The following is a 25265-nucleotide window of genomic DNA, read 5'->3' as shown; positions in this document are numbered from 1 at the left end:
GTGAGACATACAGAACAGCAAAACCATGCTGATGCAACTAAGCTTTGTAACTTCCAAGTGTCCAGAGAATAAACAAACCCAGCATTCAGATAGGCTAAGTTTAAAATAGATTCCCCCTTACTTGCCTTTCTTACAAATATACACAATTCTTTGACAGTAATATATCTGATTTACACACAAAATTCACTTCTAAGTTAACAATAACTAAAAAACTGAGTGCTATGCATGCTCACTTTTCTAAGAACTTTTGAGGCATTAGCTCATTAACTTTCACAACCCTACGAGATTGATACAATTATCTCAATTTCACATTTGGAAAAACTGAGGCAGAAAGAGATGAAGTCATCTGTCTAGAGTTCCTCACCTAATTAAGTGGCAGACCCAAGATACAAAATCAGAAGTCTCACTCAAGAGCCCAAGCTTTAACCATTACACTATACAGCTTCTGCAACAATTCTGCAAAACCAATCATGATCTTTTCAGATTTCCTACAAAGCTAGATCTCCCTATCAAATATATCCACTTACGTTCTCTAAATTAAGTAGAAACATGGTCCCATGTTTTCTCTTAAATGTGAAAACAATCAACAGGAACTTCAGTCTTACCCAAAACATACCAACTCTCTTAAACACATCAAATGTTACCCCCTTTCAAAAATAAAGATGCACTGAGATAGCTGTTCAAGCATAATTACTTTCTAGCAACAGGAAATGTTTGCAAAAGTAAGGCCCTGGACCTTTTATTCAGTTTAAGCAGTTAGCACTCAATGGATCTCTTGTGGCTAGAACTGAACTTAAATAGCTAATCTCTGAAAGAAAAACATGTCAATTTTAATAAGACCCTGATTAGACAAGGTTTAATTCTATGAATATATTGTTATGGTGATGGAGCATAAGGCCAAAAGTTCCTTATGCTTAATGAATCACTAATAGAGTTGCAAAAAATCAAAGCACTGGCCTACTGAGCTATGACAGAAGTTCACATAATCAAGACTTTAGGAATACCAAAGCACCATTCATTTGCTCCCTCTGTTCAAAGGCCATAACCTTTACTTAAAAGCTTTGTCTAATCTTTCCTCAATTTGTTCCATCTCTTAAATACTCATTTATAAGCTGTTATAGACCAATAACAGCTTTTAAAGTACTAGCAACAATATTTTAAAATAGCGTTCTAATTGATTTGCTTCTGAACTAGATTAGTGAATCCCTTTCACATATCGAATACTTGCCCAACAAAAAGCTCTCTTAAAATTCAGTAATTATTGTAAAACCATCTGATGACATAGCTGTCATCACCTAAAGTGTTTACCATGACCCAAACACTGAGCAAATTAGGAAGTTTTGCTAAGCTGAATTTGCCTAGCCCTCTTTCCTTACCTAGTTTGACACAAGCAATTTCCTTTCACTTTCTACAGATAAGACAATAAGAGAAAAAAAAAAAAAACACTGAAAACTCCATCCACTGGAATACAGAGGAGGATCAACCAACTGGGCGGGTCAGTCTCATTAGCTGCCCTCATGTGTCTGTTTTTTTTCAATAACAAAGCTGAAAGATGACCCATATTATATAGTTTAACAGGATACTAAAAAGTTTTTGTGAAAACATATTTGCATACGGGAAGGGCTTCAAAAGTTGGCACTAAAGTTAATTAATATTAGACACCATCAGATTGAGCTGCAGAAAACCAAACTGGGCTAAACGGACTTCAGAAAAGGCAGTTGTAGTGACAGGTTAAGAAATTGGCTGACCACTGGTATCAGTACCTAATAGCAGTCCTCCGTTGATCTAGGGGAGACACCTTCAACATCTCTCTCCATACTTAGTGAAGTCAGAAAACAATGTCCCCAGTCTGTGCATGACTGATATTAAGAACCACTTTTCCAGCCAGGACCATAGTCACCCTTCTCCCTCTTCCCTCCCAACCCAGACAGATGATTACAGACAAGGAGGCAATTAAGTTGCTTCAAAATATTTAATACGTGTTAGACACGTAAAGTTACATTTTTATACCAAAATCAATACAACGAAGGAGAAAATACTGTACAAAAACCTTGTCGGCTCCCCCAACCTTTATACAACAAAGACTGGAGTCACCATATCTACAAAACCATAAGGTCTTTCCACTTAGGGCTTCTGTCTGTAAACTCTGTTTCATTAAACACTTTTTAAAAGCACTTGTAGTAGTTCCGATCTAGAGCTTTTAAAAATATATCTATTCTCTATAAACTCCCTATTTCCAAGCTTGAGCTCTTCTGTGAAGTTCATCAAGCTTTTTTCTTTTTTTTTTTCCCCCCCTGTGGGGAAGACAAGAGCCGCTCAGATTCCCTTTTCCCAGAGTAATCACAGGGTACAGAAGTTTCTTCAGAGAGAGAGAAAAGTGGGGAGAGCGAAATGATACAGGTCTCTGCTCCAGACTAAATCCCTCTAGTCTTAGGAAATCCTGTGAGGAAATGCCACTCCCGGCCCTGGTGCGGGGCTAGCTTTCATGTGAGGGGCGTGTGTAAAGTCCCTTCCTCCCCCGAGCACGAAAGGGGAACTCCCCAGGCCCGGCCCTCTCCGCCGCTTCCTTCTCGGGGCTGCCGGCAAAGGAAAGTCCCCGTCTGCCCCCGATCTCCTCAGCCCTGGGAAAGGGGTGGTGCATTCCAGAAGGACAAAATGGTCTGAATTCAACAAGACAGACGTACGTACACAGAACACTACACAAAAGTTAACGATCGTCCTCTTCCGACAAGCCTCCAGGGGGGAGGCCGCCAAGCCCGAGGGCAGTCGGTGCTGCCCGGCGGCACCCACGGTCCCCGCAACGCGTCCAGCGCCCTGCGGTCTCTGGGCCGTCCTCGCAGCCCCACGTCGGGGCCACCCGCCGCTCAACCTCCTTCCGAACGGGACCCGGGGGCTCAGAAGGCCACGATGGCTGTGCTCCAAGGGTTAATGTCTCTCAGCACCGGCTTATCGCAGCAGATCTGCCCGGGCTCGGCGGCTTCCGGACCGCTCTCCTCTCCCTCTGCTTCCTCCCGGCCGCCCCCGGGGCTTTTCCGCAAGAGTCCCGAGAAGCTGGAACCGAAGATGCTAATGAGGTTAGCCACGTTCCCGGTCTCCATCTCCTCCTCCTCCTCCGCCCCGCCCGGCTGCTCCTCCGAGTTCCGGCGGGGCTTCTTGAGCGGGCTGGAGCCGGGCGCCGGACCGCCCGCGGGGCCGCCACCCACGCCCGCCGCGCCGCGCTTCCGGGGGCCGACGGCGGGCGGTGCCGGGGGCTCGTCCTCGGCCGGCCGCGGCGCGCAGCGGCAGTCAACTCGGGGGCAAGCGCCCAGCGCCTCCGGCCTGTCCTCCCCTCCTGGGGGACAGCCGCAGTGGCGGCGCGCCCCACGGGGCCCCTCAGCTCCCGCGAAGACCCCGGCTCCTCCCTCCGCCGCCTCGCGCGGTCCCTCCACGCGGGGCCAGGCAGCTTCCGCCTCCTCCACCTCTCCGGCCCGAAGAGCGTCCCCGGCGCCCGTCACCGGGGCCGCGGGCTCCGCGGCGCCCACCCGCGGCGGGGCCGGGTCGGCCGGGCGCTCCGGCTGCGGCTCGGTCTCCGGCCAGACGGCACAAGCGGCCGGCGGTGGCGGCTCCCCCCAGCCCGCGGGCGGCCCGGCCGCTGGCTCCCCGGGCTGCTGCGGCGGCGCCGCCGGGCTCCCCGCGGGACCGGCCAAGTAGAGGCCCGGGCACGGGTCACTCAGGTAGACCTGGCGGGCGCTGCGCAGTACCAGAGAAACCAGCAGGTTCTTGTGCAGTTTGATGCCGCCGCGCTGGACCCGCGAGTTGTAGATCTTGCCCAGGGAGATGCTGACAATACGATGAGCCTCCAGCTTGAACTCCATCCTGCCTCCTTTTCGCAGGGCTGCCTCGGAGGTGACGGGAGAGAGCCCGGCTCACGTTCGGAAACAGGAAGGGGACGAGCAGCGTCGACAAGTCCGGTCCGGGGGTGGACCTTCGACACCTGAAGACTCTGAAAAGAAACGACTCCCGTGACGCGCTCACTGACTCCCGCTCCTACTCACGACAGACAAGAGCCCGCTCCCAGGTCCGGTCGCTAACTGAGGGCGGCCCGCACTCCCGGCGCCTTATATAGGCCCCTCGCCCGCCAATCGCGAAGGGCCGCCAACCGTTCCGGGGCTGGGCGGTGCGCCCTCGTGCGCCGCGCGCGACCAATCGGAGGCCGAGGAGGGGCGCCAGGGCCATTCGAACGTTAGTCCCGCGGAGCAGTCTCTTAAAGGGGGCGACGACGTGCGGCGGCGGCCGGACGGGACGGGTCGGGGCTTGTTCTCCGCCTGCGGGTCACTGAGCGGAGGCTTAGCCACAGTGTGGTTTGTAGTTAAAGATTCTGGCTTGTGCGCTGGCTTGCCAGAACCAGAGGGAACTAAGCCACTGGAACTTTCATCTGAGTATCCCCCCCCCCCCCCCGCCCCCGTAACAAATAGTATTACCACAAGGTATTTAGCAGATACTGATTTTGGATGAGTGCCTTGCCGCCCTGGAGTCACAAACACTCTTAGCATCTGTTAAATCTAAGAAAGAAAAAGAGAGTCCTAAAAGTTACTAAGATTTTAGCTGCTTATCAAGGAATTGTGACTAGATACCAAGTTATTGGTTCTCTACTAAAGCAGTCATCTATCACTTTGTTCTCTATGAAACAAACACACTTGTCACAGGTTACAGTGAAAGGTGGTACAGGTTCTCCACAGTGATTTTTCAACACAAGAACTGACTAGTCCACCTTGGAAGAATCTAGCAAGTTCTAAAAATACAAATAGAGAAGTCTTGTGTTCCCATCATGATGTCATAATTTTATTTTGTGTCAAGGTAAAAATATAGGGGAAGAGTGTTCCAGACTTTTCTGGTAAGTCAACAACTTAGTCCATCTACCAATCCTTAGTATGTGGCCTTAGGGCAGAATCACCACAGGATTGTCCAGGACTGGAGTTCAGTTCCTGGATTCCTGGAGAGTCAGTTTGATTTAGTCGGTCTAAGCTCCACAGACCTGCCTGATGATTCTGGTAAAGAACCTCGGGAGCTTTAGTTTCTCCACCTCTGAGAGGGAGAAATCACATACACATCTGTTCTATTATGCAGAAGATAACTAAAATATTCACCCATAAAAAAGAATGAAATCTTGCCATTTGCAACCACATGCATGAAGCTAGAGAGTATAATGCTAAGTAAGTCAGTCAGAGAAAGACAAATACCATATGATTTCATTAATAAGTGGAATTTAAGAAATAAATAAGCAAAGGAAAAAGAAACCAAGAAACAGACTGTCTTTATTCTATATTTTCTTAAAAACATTTTTTTAATATTTATTATTTTGAAAGAGATAGAGCATAAGCGAGGGAAGGACAGAGAGAGAGAGAGAGGGAGATACAGAATACAAAGCAGGCTTCAGGCTCTGAGCTGTTGGGACAGAGTCTGACACAGGGCTCGAACTCATGAACCTCAAGATCATAACCTGAGCCAAAGTCGGATGCTTAACTGATGGAGCCACCCAGGTGCTCCTATAATTTTTTTTAAACGTTTATTTATTTTTGAGAAAGAGACAGACCGTGAGTGGGGGAAGGGCAGATAGAAGGAGACAGAGAATCTGAAGCAGGCTCCAGGCTCTGAGCTGTCAGCACAGAGCCCAAATCGGGGCTCCAACTCATGAACTGTGAGATCATGACCTGAGCTGAAGTCGGACGCCCAACCAACTAAGCCACCCAGGTGCCCCAAGAAATAGACCCTTAACTATACAGAACAAACCGATGGTTACGAGAGGAGAGGTGGGGTGGGGGTGGGGAGTGATGGGTGAAATAGGTGATGAAGATTAAGGAGTGCACGTGTGCGATGAGCACTGGGTGATATAGGGAATTGTTGAATCACTGTATTACACACTGAAACTAATATAACACTGTTATGGTAACTCTACTGGAATTAAAATAAAATGTAAAAAAAATGGCAACTCTCAGCCACAATCTGAATCCTAAAACTGAGCACAGCTTTCTTGGAATCCACCTGGAATAGTTGGCCTGATCCTGCCCCAAGGTTTGGCCAAGTGGGATATTTAATTAGGAGAAATAGTAAAAGGTAGGATTGATAATGGTCAATTCACAATCAAGAGTCTTCCAAAGGACGTGATGGCTCAGTAACATTACCTATGCCACAACTTATTAATGGTAACTGAGGAACCAGTCCATGAGACCCAGAGCTCCTCCCCTCTAGGAATTCTCAGCTTGCATAAAGGAGATAAAATAGTAACATGAATAATTACAAAAGCATGTCGTATATTTTGAGTAAGAATGTGAAATTTTTTTTCTTCTATTTTCCTTTAAGAGCTATTAGTCACTTTTTAAAAAATGTTTATTTATTTATTTTTTTAACGTTTATTCATTTTTGAGAGACAGAGAGAGACAGAGCAGGGAAGGGACAGAGAGGGAGACACAGAATCTGAAACAGGCTCCAGGCTCTGGGCTGTCAGCACAGAGCCCGTTGCGGGGCTCGAACTCACAAACTGCGAGATCCTGACCTGAGCCGAAGTCGGACGCTCAACCGACTGAGCCACCCAGGCGCCCCAAAAAATGTTTAATTTTTTTTTTTATTTATTTAAAAAAAAATTTTTTTTTCAACGTTTATTTATTTTTGGGACAGAGAGAGAGACAGAGCATGAACGGGGGAGGGGCAGAGAGAGAGGGAGACACAGAATCAGAAACAGGCTCCAGGCTCTGAGCCATCAGCCCAGAGCCTGACGCGGGGCTCGAACTCACGGACCGCGAGATCGTGACCTGGCTGAAGTCGGACGCTTAACCGACTGCGCCACCCAGGCGCCCCAAAAATGTTTAATTTTTGAGAGAGAGAGAGGGACAGAGAGAGGGAGACACAGAATCCAAAGCAGGTTCTGGGCTCCGAGCTATCAGCACAGAGCCTGATGCGCACTTAACTCAGGAACCACAAGATCATGACCTGAGCCGGAGGTGGAAGCTTAACGAACTGAACCACCCAGGGGCTTAGGGAGCTATGAGTCACTTTAAAATGCTTGAGTGCAGGCTTTGAAGGGAAGCTTCCTGAGTTGGAATCCCAGCTCCACTCTTCACTTGCTGTGTGACCTTTGGAAAGTTATTTTGCCTCTCTGTGCTTTGGTCTTTCCCATCTTTTGATTTTTTTTTCTTTTAATGTTTATTTTTGAGAGAGACAGAGAGAGACAAAGCGTGAGTGGGGGAGGGGCAGAGAGAGAGGGAGACTGATAATCCCAAGCAGGCTCCAGAGCCTGATGTGGGGCTCAAACCCACAAACCATGAGATCATGACCTGAGCCGAAGTCAAACATTTAACCGCCTGAGCCACCCAGGCGCCCCTGGTCTTTTCCATCTTAAACTAGAGATAATAATAGTTTCCACCTCTTAGAGTTTTTGTGAGGACAAAACAAGGTAATACACGTGAAGCTCTTAGAATAGCCTGGCATATAAGAAATTATCAACATATGTTAGAAAATACCACCCCCCATGAGACCTTAGAGTGGGCAAAGAGGCCAGGGAGGGAAGAAAGAGACAAGAGAAAGAAGTTGTACTTGAAGAGGGTGTTGAAAAAGCCTGAGGTAGGATCCACAAGTTGTAAGCAGCAGAGAAATAAAGTCTGGTATAGGGAACATATCATTTTGTAGGTGTGTCAGACGCCTATAGTAAGTGGCAACAGCTAGGAACAGAGGCTAGAACTTCAGGACAGTGGGTCATGAACGCCTCAATGAAGAGATGGGGCCACAGGGAGCTTACCTAAGGTAGTTGAGTAAGAAAACCACAGATAGATTCTAGAACAGTCAGTGCTTTTAATTACAACTGAGCTATAAAGAGGATCACTTAATTATAAAGCTCTTGTGAGAGTTTAGGCAAGGGTCCTGAAGGCCTGAACTAGATGGAGGTAGGAAGAATGAAAAACACAAAAACACAAGATCGGGACTGTAGTCAAGATTTGGGATGCCCCCCCCCCACACACACACACCCACCCAAGTCACTGATAGAGAAAGCATTAGGTGAAGCCCTCCTGATCCACATGAGCTGGGAGTTTCGCCATCTGCCACTGCACTTCTTTTCCTTCAGCATTGCTCTCATCACTTGCTCCTGTCATGCTCAGGGCCCCTGTCAAATTGTGCTGTCATCAGAGGCAGGAGCCCATCTCATGTGTGTAGCCAGAAGATAGTGAGAAAATTTAACAAATGGACGACACGGGCACTAACCACCAGAACAGAATCCTGGAGGCCTTTACAGTGCCGGGGGTTATGGGGGGCTCCTGCAGGAGGCGCTGAGTGGCTAGGAAGGGGTGTACTCAGGAGCCTGGGGCAGAGATTCTGCCAACTGGCATGGAACCATTTCAATATTTTAACAACTGGGGTGGCCACACCTGTGTATACTGAGTGATTGATTACGCACTTGATGATCGAACTTCTAATAATGATGTTGTCTACCAGGCACTGTGCTAGTCACTTTAGAGACATTATTTATGATCTTTATAAAGTTCAGAAAGTACATCTCATTATCTCTCTTTACGGATAAGAGAACTAGGACTCTGAAAGATCTCGTCATCACACAGCTATAGGTGGAAAACCTATATAACTCTACATAACTCTAAACCTAGAGTGCAGGGCTCTGGGACTAGGTGACCTCATTCTACCTATTACTTTCTGTGTGACCTTTGGAAAGTTATTTCACATCTAAGTAAAATGAGAAAATCATGCCCTAGTTTTGTAACATGTGCAAGTTATTCAACCTTTCTGTGCCTCAGTCCCCTATTATGTAAAATGGAAATAATAACAATACCTAAGGTGCTTACTATAGCCCCCAGCACCATACAGGCACTAAGTCAGTCTACTTACGGTTATTGTTAGTACTGTACAAGTGCCTAGTTCAGTACCCAGCACATAGTTAGCACTTGTTGAATTTTAAACACTTTTTCTACAACACCGCATAATAGGTGCTTAGTAAATACCTACTGACTTGAAACAGCATGACCACTACTATCATCAGGACTTCCTCTAATCCTGAGACAACAAAATGGAACATTGAGAACTCATGTCTGGAGGGCATGGGCTCTTATGTTCTGCAAGCTTTATCTCCACCTATCGAGAGATATAGAATATTTCCTAAGCTTTAGAAAGCAGGTGATTCACAGTTGGTGGATTAGAGCCTCTGCACTGACAGTGCAGAGCCTGTTTGGGATTCTCCCTCTCTCTCCCATTTGTGCTATCTCTGTCTCTCTCAAAATAAATAAATAAACTTCAAAATAAAGTTTGAGAGAGAGAGAGAGAGACAGCACGAGTGGGGGAGAAGCAGAGAGAGAGAGAGAGAGAGAGAGACAGGATCCAAGGCAGGCTCCAGGCAGAGCCCAACGTGGGGCTCGAACCACAAACCTTGAGATCATGAACTGAGCTGAAGTCAGACGCTTAACCGACTGAGCCACCCAGGCACCCCAGTAAATGAACTTAAAAAAAATTTGCCATTATCAATCTTTGAGACTTTCTAAGTTAAGGCAGGATGAGAAACACTAGGGGTAGGACAAGGACAAGGACAAGGAAGAAACTGCTCCGGAGGAAGTCGCCAGGACATGTTCATCAGGTCTGGTCCGTCCCTCCACCCCCAAACTCTCCCCTGGACACACAGGAGCAGGTTAGCACGCTGAGAGGTGGCCACACCTGTTCCCACTCAGGCGCTCTGACCAGAGGATTCCTCTAAGCATGGGGCTTGTGTGCCCACTGCTGTTGACTTTATTTCGTGTTGTTCTTTATTTCTTGCATGACAAATGGAAGGCTGAGTATTATTATTAGGTGATTACAGACCTTATATTGCCTTAAGTCTAGTCTGTATAAGAACAATGCAAACCGACCATGGATTATGCACTCAGTAGCAGCTCTGTGAGAAGGCACCAGGAGTAGGAAGGAGTGGGTGAAGTAAGTTATCTGCACCAAACCTACCTTGCAATGTTAGGACACTTGGAAATTTTCAGGGGGTCAAAGGTGATTATGTAAGTGAATAATCATTTGTATGAAATCCTGAGTGCTTTAGGGGAAAAGCGCTACAAAAATATGTTATTAGCACTTTATGTAGACAATCCTGCCCTTGCTCTTGTGAGAACAAAGCCATTTTTTTTTAAGTTTTTTTTTTTTTATTTTTTTTTTCAACGTTTATTTATTTTTGGGACAGAGAGAGACAGAGCATGAACGGGGGAGGGGCAGAGAGAGAGGGAGACACAGAATCGGAAACAGGCTCCAGGCTCTGAGCCAACAGCCCAGAGCCTGACGCGGGGCTCGAACTCACGGACCGCGAGATCGTGACCTGGCTGAAGTCGGACGCTTAACAGACTGCGCCACCCAGGCGCCCCAGTTTTGTTTTTTTTTTTTTAACGTTTATTTATTTTTGAGACAGGGAGAGACAGAGCATGAACGGGGGAGGGTCAGAGAGAGAGGGAGACACAGAACCTGAAACAGGCTCCAGGCTCTGAGCTGTCAGCACAGAGCCCGACGCGGGGCTCCAACTCACAGACCGCGAGATCAGGACCTGAGCCGAAGTCGGCCGCTTAACCGACTGAGCCACCCAGGCGCCCCAACAAAGCCATTTTTTAATGCAACTTTTTCTCTCTCACTGTTGTAGCATATTTTACATCTTTTTTTTTTTTTCTTTTGGCTGCTTGGCTACTAGAGAATTTCTTTTCAAATAATATTTGACTAGGAGTGGGCACCAAACGTTGCCTTTTTTCCTTTCTCCTCATTTCTTTTCCCCTAAACCAGCCCTCCTTCTTGTCCTAAATTTTATATTTGGTTCAGAGAAACTTAGGTTGTTTTTATAACCTTTTTTGTCACATCTTGCTTCCTTTGGTACTCCTAAAGAACAAATTCCTCAATAAATAGAGTACTGAAACTCATGAAAATGAGCCTACAGCCCTCTCAAGCCACAGAATGAGAAACTACCACCATATAAAACCCTAGGCCTGCACTATTCAGTACAGTAGCCACGAAGCCAATAGGTCTAGGATGACTGAGGAACAGATTTTTAAATTTTGTTTACCTCAGATCTAAGAACTGAAACAGGATAAAATCCTTTTCCTGCAACCCAGCTTTATTATGTAATATTTGTCAGAAGCAGACTTCCCAAGAAAGTTTGAAAATTTAGCATCTAAATTAATGCTGCAACTGCAAAATACATAGCAGATTTAAAGATTTAGTATCAAAAAGAGAACATAAAAGGTCTCATTCATATTTTTAGAATGGCTACATGTTGAAAAGATAACATTTTGGATATATTGGTTTAAATAAGATATATCATTAAACTTAATGTAACTGATTTCTTTTTACATATGTGGCTCAAATTATATTTCTATTGGACAACAGTGCCCTAATGGTAATAAAGAGATAAGGTGGTGTGGACATATAAATATGCATGAGCATACTGTGAGCAATTAACAAATGTCCTTGATTGGAGAAGAGAGAAAGGAGAAGAAAGATAAAGTAAAAAGGAAGTAAACCATAAAACACTTAGTTGTAGAGTTGAGAAGAAAATCTAAGAAAAATGTATAATATAGAGCCAATTGGCCAAATTTCTTTCTAGAACTGAGAAGTAGCCACAAAGGTAGAGAAGCACAATTCTACTATTCTGATTATGAGAACGCAGACATTATCGCAGCATTGTTTTAAAATTCAAAATACACATATGCAAACAAATTTCAGAAACTCACTTGGATAGCATCAATCTCAGGAGCCATTAGAGTGCATTTATTCTTTTCAAATTCTGATGTCCACCTGGACGCTGCAGGGACCATTTGTTTTCAATATGCCATTTTCCCGCACAAAAACCTTCAATGGTTCCCCATGACCTTTATGGCAAAAATCCAACCCTCTGGCCTGGTCTCCGGAGTACTACACAATACATTGTCAAAGACAAACAGCCTGGAATGGTGAATAGAGCCTGGCTCCTCACCAGCTGTGCGTGGTCTTTATCTTATAAAATTGGGGAGTTGAACTAAATCAGTGGCCCTCAAACTATGGCCACACATTAGAATCACCTGGGGAGACTTTAAATATGGAGCTGCCCAGACCTGACCCCAGATGATTTAAATCAGAAACTCTGGGGTGAGACCCAGGCACTGGAATTGTTTTTAAACTCCATAGGTGATTACGATGTGCAGTCACGTTTGAGAACTAGTGGACTAGCTGATTGTTTTAGGATCATTTCAGGTCTAGAATTCTGTGATTCTATTAATCCAGGCAAACCTTTTCAACCTTTCTAGTACCCTGAGCAACATTAACACCCCATTTCTTTCCCAGCTAGACAGATCTAATCAAAAGCATACGTCTAGGGGCACTTGGGTGGCTCAGTTGCTTAAGCGTCCAACTCTTGATTTCAGCTCAGGTCATGACTTCAGGGTCCGTGGGATCAAGGCCTGTGTCGGGCTCCCTGATGAGCGTGGAACCTGTTTAAGATTCTCTCCCTCCCTCCTGTCCCTCCCCCGCCCCTCATGCTCTCTCTCTTTCAAAAAAAAGTGTACATCTGTCTTCTACTTCCTCAACAGAATGGGCTCTCCCTCTCCTGCCCAAATTCTGCACAACCACTTCCTCCAGGAAGTCTTCCATGCCCACTGGTGTTTACAGTTTGCTCACCTGGGCACACACTCTAATAGTCATTTGCTACTTAAAACCACAATACCGCTTATTATCTATGGTAACTTTTGTATTTTTGTTTTGCATTTTATTTACTTGCATAGTAATTATTTAACTTTTATGTAGCTCTATTTCTCATTTCCCAATAATATTCAAGTACTGGGAGATGCTACATTATACTTTCTTTGCATCATGCCGCCTCTACACCAAGAAGCCTGAATATTGTTATGTACATATCAAGGGATCAATAACTGGTTGATAAACAAATTAGTAATGGGTTCCCCAAATCTGAGGTTAAACTACTCAAAAGCAGCCAACCGTCAGGGAGGGGCAGGGAAGAGAACTGCACATATATTGCTCTAATGGCATATTAACCAAACTATCACATCAAATACATTCTATTTTATCCTAGCTTATTATTATTCATGACCCTAAGCTCCACCATTTCCCTAGAAAAGCTATTTTTCACATAAAATAAGTTGATTTTTGATAGCTTGCTTTTTACTGCCATGCTATTTACAAATGTGTGATTCTGTTACTGAAAAAATAATTGCTTGCCTACTCTGTTCTGATTAAACATTTATTATGGATTCACGATGTACTGAAAACTCCACTGGGTATCAGCACCTGCTTTAGGGGTAACCTATACATCTCCAGCCAATAAGAAAGTCTTGCCTCTTCTCCCCACTCCCATTCTAATTGCTGTAGCTAATAGAGCAAATTCTAATTCGTCAGTTAAGTCCATTTTGGATCAACACAGCTGATCTAAATTCTAATATGAATGCTCATTCAGTTTGAAAACCCCGAATCACTAACCCGTCTCATGTTCATTTTGACTAAGCAAATTCTGAGTAAGTATTTATACAGACACATCCTGCAATGTAAAAAAGAAGTTTCAGATCTGCTGTCTAACCAGGAGCTGGTGTGTGGATTAGCAGATTTATGTTTATAAAGCAGTCTGAGCTCTTTTGAGGAAAATGATTTTAAAATAGGCAGCACGCTCATATCCTTCCCTGCATCATAATCACTTACAAAGTTCTCTGAGTCCAACTTCTTTCTTAATAAACGATAATTCCTTATGGCATTCCCTGAAAATACCAAAAAGATCATTGCGGCGGGGTGGGGGGGTGGGGGATAAAAAGTGTCCTTTAAAAGTCCAGTAGGACTAGGATCCTTCCATGTGAGAATTGGTCGAAGAAAAACCAGTTACAAAATACCTCGTGGCATTGCCCTTTTAAGAAGCGTAAGCATTTGGTTCCCAGTCTTTTTATCCGTGTTTCCTCGCAAGCTGACGTAATGCTTAGGAAGTTTCAGAGTCACGTGGGGGCCCCTGAGGTCAGAGTCCTGAGGAGCCTTTCCCCAGACTGGGTCTTTTTCTGTTTGATTTTGAATTTGTTCGCGCCGTGATGGAATGAATGCGTGTGACTGTGGGTGTTACGATTAGTGTCCCTGGGTAGGATTGTTTTCCAGTGTATCAGTGGGGGTTGGCGGGGGAGGGGATCTGCTAAGTCACTTCGGCCGCAGTGGTTTGTAGCAAGGCTGTGCTCAGGTGGGGTCCGAATGAATGGCAGAACCCCTCAAGTCATTTCGGTCACGGTGGGAATTTTTGTTTGGGTTTGGGGTTTGTTTGTTTGTTTGTTTTGAGGCTTACAAATGATTTTTAAACTACTTTGATTGGTTCTCGAGCCATTGTTATGGTTATTGGTTTCCAACTGGGTAGATGAATTAGATTTATTTTTTAAAAATTCGTTTTTGTGCCTGTGCTTGAGAGGAAGAGGAGTTCTTTATCCTCCTCTCCTCTAGCAGATGCGAGAGTAAAATATAATGAAGGGAAAGGGTATGACTTTTCTCTCTCTCTTTTTTTCCGGGAGATCTAACTAGACTAGAGGGTTTGACAAACAATTAACAATCCTCCCCACTCAGCTGCTGTTTCCCAAAATAGCATCTCCTTAGCTGCCAGGGTGGATGGAGGCCTTAAGGGGAGGAAGACACAAAGGTGCCCTCTTTTTTAAAGCCTGCATCTCTGTGAGATCTTGAAGGCACAGGGGGAAACCCAGGGGATTAAATTAGCAGGCAGCCTAGGCTCCACCTGGAAGGGAGATAGATAATAGGCTTTTAAGACAGGAAACAGCTTGTGCTCCAAAATAATAATTTTCAAAAGCAAGACATGATGGATGCTGGGAAGATTATCGCCCCCCCCCAACTTCATAATTTCACAATTTACCCCAATTCCATAATTAAAGGAAAATCGCCCTTTAAGATGCGGTTTGGTGAATGAGTCAGGTCTTCTGGTATTCCTGCAATTCTGCCCCACCTCGCCCCCATATTTGGAAGGACTGTTTCAGCCAGCCTGTCTCTAAAGCCCGACTCCCTGTTGCAGAAATTGCTCAACCCCAGGTCTGGGGAGATCTGATTAGGGTTGTGTTGCTTTTTCCTCCCTTTTCCTTCTTTCTTCCTTCTCTGTCTTGTCCTCTTCCAGTCTTGTTTCTTTTCCCCCTTTTCTGTCCTCTGAGCCTGCCATGTTTTACCTCTTCCTCTTCCTCTTCCTTTTCTCTGAAAGACTGCCTCTCACACTCCCACATGTTAATTTGTTCTGCCAGCCCAGGCTCTCTGGGGCCCTGAAATGTCTCCTGTCACGAGTGGGGATGTGGATGGGAAGGGAAAGCGAACGACGCACTAAACAAAGGGAACAGACCAGCAACACGCCTTCAAGAAGGTCAGGAGCTTGAAGATAAAAGAGGAAGGCGGAGAAATATACCCCCAAAGAATTGTACATATCAAATTGGATTCTCGATTTTGCGGTTTTAAAATTTCCTTGAAAATATACCCAAAGGGAATTAAAGCAGCTATCAAAAACAGAAACCTGTTCATGAATTAACTCACAATCAACCTCAGCTGCTAGTAACTACGGGCTTGGTTCCTTTTGCACTGTATATATGCTTCCACTTTAACAGTGACGTTCTGGTTCATGGTCTGACCATAGGACCATGTCCCTCTGAACTGGCCCTTCCCTGAGGGCATCAGGCAGGTCTCCTGTGTGGATCTTCAGTGGGTAGCATAGCACTTGGTCTAGAGGAGGCAGTCCCATGTTGGAAGGACTCTTACAGTGTTGGGGTGAGTGGATGGATGGATGGATGGATGGATGGATGGATGGATAGTAGAATAGATAGTAGAGCAAGACCCCTGGAATACTCCTAAATTTTCTCTTTTTCTCCTGATATTCCAGAAAGGGGAATATACAGTCGGCAGACTTTCTTCTGACAGGCAAAATAGAGAAGTAACGTGATTGACTTTGATGTTCCAACAAGACTTCTCCTCAAATAGCCTTTTCAGCACTGAACGCTATACGTGGCATGAACAGGGAACAGGGTTACATGTTTGTTGAATTAATGGTTAGGAGAGGAGAAATATAGCTATTCTTCCTTGAGGAAGAGGTTTCCAGGAAAGAGAGTGGAGGAGCAGTATATAGTGATTCAAATAGAAAGCATTTTATTTAGTTATTTATTTTTAAGTAGGCTCCATGCCTAGTGCGGGGCCCAACACGGGGCTTGAAACCTGAGATCAAGAGTCATATGCTCAACTGACTGAGCCACCTTGGTGCCCCTCAAATATGGAGCATTTTAGGCATATCTTCCCAACCTGAGTGCTGTGAAATATGTTAAAGAAGAAACAACCTCATGATGAGAAGGGGTATTTTGGAGACTACAGAAGGGCTTCTACAGTAAAGAGAGAGGAATGGGAGTATATATGTGGTATGATATTTCCAAAGGGCCCACCTTCAAAGGTATTTGTGGCTGACTCAAATGTTAAACATTTGGATCCAGAAATGCTTACATTCTTTTTACTTTGGCAAGGACTCTGCATGATAGAAGGATATCAGTTCGGAGCAAGGTCAATGCCAAAGCAGCTCGGAGAGCATGACTTCTGCTCTGTCCCAAAATGGGGTGTGGGAAGGGCCAGGGTGATACTAAGCACGTGCATGATGATGCAGGTATATAATAACAAGATGGCTCACTCAGGTTTGTCACTCAGCTAGCTTTAAGGCCTTTCATTTATCCAAATCCTCTCCCTCTCCCCAAGCCCTCCAGATGCCTCCCCCCACCCACCAAAAAAAAAAAAAAAAAAAAAAAAAAAAAAAAAAAGCATAGGAGAGCTGATTTACAGAGGCCAGGAGCTTTACCAAATTCTGAACACAGAATATGCCTGGGAGATATTAAAAAGGGTAGTTAATTGGTTGGCTCCTGAATGTGTTAATCCTGAGCAAAGCTGTGTTACTACCTCATTAGCACACTAATTCTACTGACTATTCTCTGTAGTCCTGTATCACTTAATATCCTGGGCATTTCTGGAGGTTGTTTTACAAAATCAAGTTGTATTGACTAGAATTGCAAACTAAGACTCTTGGCTCAAAAGCTCTTATTCAGGAACATTTCAGAGTAAGAAAAGATAAGGTTGTAATTATGTGCCTGAAATACTGAGCCTGGTTCTTTCTTCTCTGCTCAGAAAACCTGTGGTTGGTCTGGGCATCGTCATGGTTCCTTGCTGTTCGTGTAAAGCAAGCACATAGTGAGAGGTGAGCAGCTGGGCTGGAAGTGGTCTCTGGGCCCAGTGAAGGATTCCATGCTCCCATCTCCACACACCCATATCCACTCTCCAAAGGACACTATCTTTACCCCTGCCACTAGCCAGTCAGGTGACCCTGTGTAAGACGTGGCATTTCCAAGCCCTCGGGATCTTAATCTATGAAATGATGAGGCTCCTCTAAGGGTCCTTCCAGTTCCAACACTCTAGAAAAAGAAGACTGAAAAAGACTTTGAGGAGCCCAATTTGTCTGCCAAATTGTGGGGGCAGTGGGAGAATATTTAAAGGAAAAAGGAGTTCAGATGTTTCCTAAATGTTTCTGGGTTTATTAAAATCCCTGCACTTCAGGTACCAAACCAACAAAATATAACAGGGCAGAAGAGCCATCACAATATTCTATTTTTTAAAAAATGTTTACTTATTGGGGCACCTGGGTGGCTTAGCCAGTTAAGCATCTGACTTTGGCTCATCTTGTGGTTCATGGGTTTGAGCCCTGCCTCGGGCGCTGTGATGAGAACCTGTAGCCTGCTTTGGATTCTGTGTCTCCCTCTCTCTCTGCCCCTCTCTTGCTCTCTCTCAAGAGAGCATGAGGACAGGGGCAGAGAGGAGAGAGAGAGAATCCCAAGCAGGCTCCATGCTCAGCATGGAGCCCAACTTGGGGCTTGAACCCACGAACTGTAGGATCATGACCTGAGCTGAAATTGAGTCAGATGCTCAACCGACTGAGCCACCCAGGAGCCCTGAAATAATTATTAGCATTTTTTAGAAAATAAAATTATTCAGCCTCTGTCGGTGAACATTCCCTGGTTGCCTACTATATGGTAGGCACTATAGCAGGCCCTGGGGACACGAGGATGAGTAGGGCCCATCCAGCGGTGACTTTATGCAGCTCACCTCCTTATAGGGGAGACAGGCAGGTAAGAATAGAAAGTCATCTATAACAGAAATAGTCATCATGATAAAGAGTCATCATCATCAATAATAGAATGCCACTGAGAATTAGTCTTACAATACGACTATGTGCAAGGACAAGGGTGAGGTCAAAGAGGGCACAGGTAACTCTCCTGCAATGAAAGTCATGGAGGTAAGGGGAGAGCTGGGCACCAAGGCTCATGGTGTCAGAGAAAGAGGCTTGAGCTACCTTTTCTTCTAGTTGCAAAAGTGAATAATGTACAGAAAAATGGAGGTGGGTGGGGGAGCTCTAGCCACCATCCACTCCTTAATGATTGCCCCAAGCATGCCAGGGCACCACATTTGTCTGTGTTGTTCACCAAGGTATCTCTAGCATGTAGGACAGTAGCTGGCATGTAGTGTGCTCACAAAATAGTTGCTGAATGAATAAAAAGAATAGGGGCACCTGGTTGGCTCAGTCAGTAGAGCACACAACTCTTTTTTTTTTTAAGAGAGAGAGAGAAAGGGCACAAATGGGCAAGGGGCAGAGAGAGAGAGAGAGAGAGAGAGAGAGAGAGAGAGAGACCTGGCTCACCTGAAGCAGGGCTCAAGTTCACGAACCATGAGATCATGACCTGAGCCAAAGTCAGATGCTTAACCGACTGAGCCTTCCAGGCACCCGAGCACATAACTCTTGATCCCAGAGTCATGAGTTCAAGCCCCATGTTGGGTATAGAGTTTACTCACTGCTAATAAAAAAATAATACATTCAAACACATCCTCTGTTCTCTTTATCCTTAAGTACCTTCTTGACCAGTTCAGAACGCTATATGGTGCCATCACAGAAGCCAAGGAAGGAGCTTTCAACAAAGAAAGTATATTCGGAGATGCTTAATTCATGTTATATGACGTGCAGAAAGGACAAGTGAAATCATACCAAGAAAGAGATTGGACAGTTGAGAGTTTCCAGTGAATTCCCCAGCAACAACATGACTTGAGGGGTAGTGACATATTCAAGTCCTTCTGCAGACCAGAAAGAGTGATAAGAAAGTGAGGAGTGGAGACAGCTAGCAGATAGCTTGCTCTCAAGATTGTGAAGATGAGGGAAGGTCTTAAGTAGAAAGAGACATCCTGGAGCTTGGGAGGGTTTCTGAATCCAGGAGAGAGTCACAGGGAATAAGAGGAAAAGGACCCAACCAACGCTGAATTCCCATAGTATGTAATCCTCCTGACAACCTTTGGAAGATATGGGGCTTTGTAAGTGAGGAAGCTGGGGTTTGGAGTTGGGTGGGGTTTTTTGATTTTTGTTTTAGTGAGGTGGAGAGAGGCAGAAGGAGAGAGAGAATCCCAAGCAGGCTTCACACCTAAAGCAGAGCTCTATATGGGGTTCAATCTCAGGACCATGAGATCATGATCTTGAGCTGACATGAAGAGTTGGATACTCAACTGACTAAGCCACCCAGGCACCCCTGGAGTTGGTTTCTAAGACAATTTTTTAGTGTTTATTTATTTTTGAGAGAGAAAGAGAGAGAGAGAGTGAGAGCGCATGCACATGAGCAGCGGAGGGGCAGAGAGAGAGGGAGTCAGAATCTGAAGCAGGATCTAGGCTCCGAGCTGTCAGCGTAGAGCCCAATGTGGGGCTCGAACTTACGAGCCATGAGATCATGACCTGAGCCAAAGGTGGATGCTTAATTGACTGAGCCACCCAGGTGCCCCTGGAGTTGGTTTTTTATTTTTTTTATTTTTTTTTTTTTTAATTTTTTTTTCAACGTTTATTTATTTTTGGGACAGAGAGAGACAGAGCATGAATGGGGGAGGGGCAGAGAGAGAGGGAGACAGAGAATTGGAAACAGGCTCCAGGCTCTGAGCCACCAGCCCAGAGCCTGACGCGGGGCTCGAACTCACGGACCGCGAGATCGTGACCTGGCTGAAGTCGGACGCTTAACCGACTGCGCCACCCAGGCGCCCCTGGAGTTGGTTTTTTAAAACTTGCTTATGACATGCTACAACATGGATAAACCTTGAGGACATCATGCTAAGTGAAGTAAGCCTGTCACAAAGACAAATATCATGTGATTCTACCTACATGAAGTACCCAAAGTGTCAAACTCATAGGGACAGAAAACAGGTGGTGATGGCCAGAGGCTGGGGAGGGGTGAGTAGGGTGGTGGTGTTTAGTGGGTATAGAGCTTCAGTTTCACAAGATGAAAAGAGGTCTAGAGGTTGGTTGCACAACAATGGGAATTACTTAACCCTACTGAACTGGACATTTAAAAATGGTTAAGATGGTGAACTTTATATTACGTGCATTTTACCACAATTGTTTTAAGAAAGTGCTTAGGATTGCATGACTAGTAAATGGAGGAGGTGGTATTCAAGACCTTGTCTGGCTGGCTATGTCTCTGTTCTTTTCTATATGCATCTGCACCAGTCTATGAAGCTAAAGCTATAGTGGGGAGAGGGAAATTGGAGGAGAAAGTCTTGGGAGATCAGTAAAGGAAGGGATCTGGAGCCTTGGTGGGGAGCCAGCCCAGGACAAAGTAGAATACTTTGAATACATTCTCCCTCTGTGGAGACTGTAGGGAAGAGGGTAAAGGGGAGAAGACTTGCGGGGCCATTTGTGGCTGGAGGGCTAAGGAGCTTCTAAGAACGAACCTTGGCTTTCTCTGTGAATTTGGAGGCAAATGGGGTGAGATCACTCAGGGAGCCTGAGGGAGTGAAGAGAGTCTGGAATAGCTGTTATAGACAAAACTAACCGGAGTTACATTTACAAATATATGCCGAGCAAGTTGAGATCCTGGCCATTGTGCCTAACCAAATATGTGGATGAAGTCCGTGAGGAACTGCCCCTAAGGAAATAAACAGTTAACAGAAGTTCATTCATTAGGTCGTCCAGCATAGTCACAATGAGAAGCATTAGTCATACCCCTTTTGTCACTAAGAGCCCCAGAAAATCAGCTATTTACCTGTAGATTCAGGCACAGCTCTGCCCATCTAGAAAACAGATACTGCAAGGAAGCCAGCTTGAGAACTGAACAGTCAAAATGGTTGAAGGTAGTCAGTCTTAAGTGGTAGTCCTCTTGAATGTGCCAAAAGAGACCTCAAGTTCAAATCATCTTGAGCTGTTCACCACCCAGTGATGAGAGTTTTCAGTCATATAGGTAGGTAGATGATGCTCACCTTAGGTAGGGGCATCTTCAAATTATGAAAGACAGCAGCAAGGTCCAGACGCCAAATACTTGCATTGAAATGCCCGCCCATACTCCCCAACAGATTACTTTTAATGCTATGAGATTACCAGTAATGCAGACTTTTCTGATTATTACACTGTTAATAGGGGTCCCTTACCTATCTTAATATATAATCTACTGATTGCAAACTAAGTGGGATTTTTCTAAAAAAGAGTATCTGGGTAGTTATTATAATAATAGGCACAGATCACTTTAACAAGCTAAAACTGTCAGCCCCATTATTTGGCCAGTCTCTACATGGAACTAGCTTCATGTAAGCCAGATAATTACAAGTATCATAACTGAAATGAGTTGCTGCATTGTCCTTCAATTAAAAAAACATTGTATAATGAAATAATTGTAAATTCATAGGAAAGTACGAAGGTGGTACAGAGATCCCATGTACCCTCACTAAGTTTTATCCATGGTTATACCTTACGCAATTATGGTACAATATCAAAACCAAGAAGTTGATACCAATACAATATATGTGCATTGTTCTATGCCATTTTATCCACGTGTGGATTCGTGCCCCAAGCACTGCAATCAAGATACAGGGCTACCATCCCAACAAAGATCTCTGTCATGCTACCCCTTTACTGTCACAGCTTCCCCTCTCCCTACAACCATCCCTAACCCTGGAAACCGCCAATCCATTGTCCATATCTATAATTTTATGATTTTGAGAATGTTATGGAAATTATATGGTATGAATGATACAGTATGTGGCCTTTTGAGATTGGCTTTTTCCACTCAGCATAATGCCCTTGCAACTCATCCAAGCATATATAAATAGTTTATTCCTTTTTATTGCTGACTGGTATTCCATAATATGAATATACCATTGTTTCACCATCATACATGGAGGACATTTGGGTTGTTTCCAGTTTCAGTCTATTATAAATAAAGCTGCTATGAACAATTGTGTGCAGATTTTTGTGTGGACGTAAGTTATCATCCTTCTGGAGTAAGTTGCCATGAGTGCAATTGCGGGGTAAGTATGTTTTTAGTTTTTAAAGAAATAGCCGAACTATTTTCCAGAGTGCTTGTACCATACTATGTTCCCACCAACCACAGGTGAGTGATCCAGTTTCTCCACATCCTTTCCAGCATTTGGTATTGTCCTAACTTTTTATTTTCTCTGTTCTTGTCGGTGTGTAGTGATCTCTCACTGTGGTTTTAATTTGCATCTCCCTAATGACTAATGATGTTGAACATATTTATGTAAAGAAATGATGTTTATAATTGGCTTAGGAGTTTCTGTGGGCAAATCATTTTACACTCTCCAAGTCTCAATATTCTCATCTGTAAAATGAGACAATGTTTTTAAGTTTATTTATTTTGGGGGGGGGTGGGTAGTATGAGTGAGGGAAGGAGCAGAGAAAGAGGGAGAGAGAGAATTCCAAGCAGGTACAGTGCTGACAGCGCAGAGCCCCACGTGGGTCTCTATCTCCCTAGGAGATCCTGATGGGAGCTGAAATCGAGAGTCAGATGCTTGACTGACTGAGCCACCTGGCACCCCTAAAACAAGAGAATTTAACTATAAAACCCTCTGGCTCTAAAATTCTAAGTCCCACTAAATTTACCCTGGGTGGGTTTGTTTGCAAGACAAAGAGCTTTTAATTTTCCCTTTGTGCATCAGCTACTCCCATCTGCCATGAATTGACAAGTAATGACTTATCTATGGGCTTCATTCAGCATTTAAGTCCCATTATTAAAAGCTAAGCAAAAAGATTCACACTTTCACAAATTTAAAGGGACTTTATTTTCCGATTCATTCATTGTAAAGTTGTTTTTATTTTGTTCCCAAGGTTCATTATAGAACAAGGTTTTGAATAGATGATACATTGCAATTCTCCTCAAGCATTGCTTGAGCGCCTGGTGTGTGCAGAAAGGGTGGTGTCTGGGAAGGAGCATAAGCTGTATACGGAGGAGGACTTGGTTTTGAATCATGCCTCTGCCCCTTAGTAACTGTGACCTTGTCAGGAAACATAAGTTGCCATGAAAAATAGAGATATCTGTAAAGTGTCCAGTTCATAGTTAGCACTCAGTAAATGGTAGCTCTGAGGGTGTGGGGCAGGAAGAGAAGTCCCAGCATGTACCCTGCCCTGTGCACGGACGCCTTCACCAACACCCACACACACATCTCGCTCAATTCCTCCAGTAACACTGGGAGACAGTATTTAATAGCCCTGGTTTGTTTTTTCTTTTCTTTTTTTTTTTCTTTTCTTTTTTTTTTTTGTAGAAGTGCGGCTCAGAGATGTTCGACAACTTAAAATCATCCTGATACTAAGTGACGGAGATGGAATTCAAACAGTGTGCTGTTGTTTTCTTCCTCCGAATGAGCAAACTGGGTTCTTAAGGGGTTAAGCCAGAATCTTGCCAGAGGGTCTAGCTGGAGTGATGACTGTGCAGAAACAGATAAATACCAACCCAGGGTAGCAAGTGTCCATTGAGTGGCAGAACCAAAAAGCATTTAGGAGTTGAGAGAGGGAGTTAATTCTGAGGATTGGCCAGTTGGGGAATGGGGTAAGGCAAAAAGAAACTAGTGGATTACAACTTTCTCTGTGTCACCAGACATCTCTGAATTCCTAGATGTCACCCTCACAACTGCCTGTTGGTCCTGGAAGCCCAGCCCAGCTGCTTCTGGGAGGGAGAGAGCACTTGGCTCCTCCAATCCTTCCCTCTCTCCCTCCTCCCATTTCATTAATGGAATATTGATATGTAGGCCCTCCTTTTTCGCTCTGAAGTTTTATCCAACCCGTGTTTTTTAGCATTACCACAGAGGTCACTGTGAGAGTTGTATTTCTTCTATTAACATAAAACCCAGGGTCTGTCTTTTAGACATACATTCTAGATTACCTTCTCTAAAATCATTTTCCATGATGTGAGCTCAATTTGCTTAGAAGCATGTGTCTCAGCCATTTCCACCCTTGCTCATTTTCAAAATGTCATTGAGCTTTATTGCCTATGTACCCTGGCTCATAGTAGGCATTACAGAAATTCATTTAGTCAGTGTGCATGCGTATCGAGTACCTACTATGTGCCAGGCACTAGAGAATCAGGCCTTATACAACATCTATTCCATGAAAAGCTAATCAATGTATGAAGGACAAAAGAATTTAATTTGAATGTCACTTTCCATGGCAGATTATTAATAATTGGAATAAATACAATTGGTGGCTTTTTTTTTAATGTTTATTTTTGAGAGACAAAGACAGAGTGTGAGTGGGGGAGGGGCAGAGAGCAAGGGCGACACAGAATCTGAAGCAGGCTCTGGGCTGTCAGCACATGAGCCTGATGTGGGGCTTGAACTTACAAATGGTGAGATCGTGACCTGACCAAAGTCAGATGCTTAACCAACTGAGCCACCCGGGGAGCCCCTAGAATTGGTGGTTTTAATGAAAATATAGTGTGTGTGTTGCCACACAGATAAACTGCTAATTCCTTTTGGCAGGGGACAATCCTTGACAATTTCATCACGGGGGCTACAAACAAGTCATCCTGCAGAATGATCTCAAGTCTGTGAAGCTGGGCAAGCTTACAAATCTTTGAAATTTGATCTCAAGTTAAGGCGCTACATTGGGTTAGAGTAGCTTGCTTTCGTCTTCCCCCCTCCTTGATCCTCAGGGATCAATGACTAATTCTGTCTTCTAAAAGTAAGGTAAAGGGTAGCCCAAATATTCAGCCTCTGGGGGTTACATCTGGTTTGGCAACTTCCTGTTGTGTGTAACGCACAGACCACGTATTTGTAGCCGTTTTGTGAGTAACGTGCAGAGTATGTACTTTTAGATCTTTTAAAGTGAATCAAGGGGTTGTATTTTAGCAACTGACGGGATTCCAAATGTTTCAGCCCTTCAAATTTCCCCAGAACTGTCACCACCTAAAGTTCATGTCTTCTCAGTACGTTCCCAGAATTCC

At 44.6% G+C, this 25265-nt stretch overlaps 1 protein-coding gene across 1 annotated transcript; it reads right to left on the bottom strand.

The window, feature by feature from the left end:
• Window positions 1-1953: 1953 nt before the first annotated feature.
• On the bottom strand, window positions 1954-4092 carry IER5 (immediate early response 5). Its single transcript, XM_045452573.1, has one exon. It carries the CDS (start codon window positions 3852-3854, stop codon window positions 2895-2897), a length of 960 nt encoding a protein of 319 aa, XP_045308529.1. The 5' UTR covers window positions 3855-4092; the 3' UTR covers window positions 1954-2894.
• Between the last annotated feature and the right edge of the window lie 21173 nt (window positions 4093-25265).

This window comes from Leopardus geoffroyi, chromosome C3 (genome assembly GCF_018350155.1).
Source record: "Leopardus geoffroyi isolate Oge1 chromosome C3, O.geoffroyi_Oge1_pat1.0, whole genome shotgun sequence".
Classification (NCBI taxonomy): Eukaryota; Metazoa; Chordata; class Mammalia; order Carnivora; family Felidae; genus Leopardus; species Leopardus geoffroyi.
Note: the sequence above shows the minus strand (reverse complement) of the source record. Positions and strands in the feature narration are given on the sequence as shown.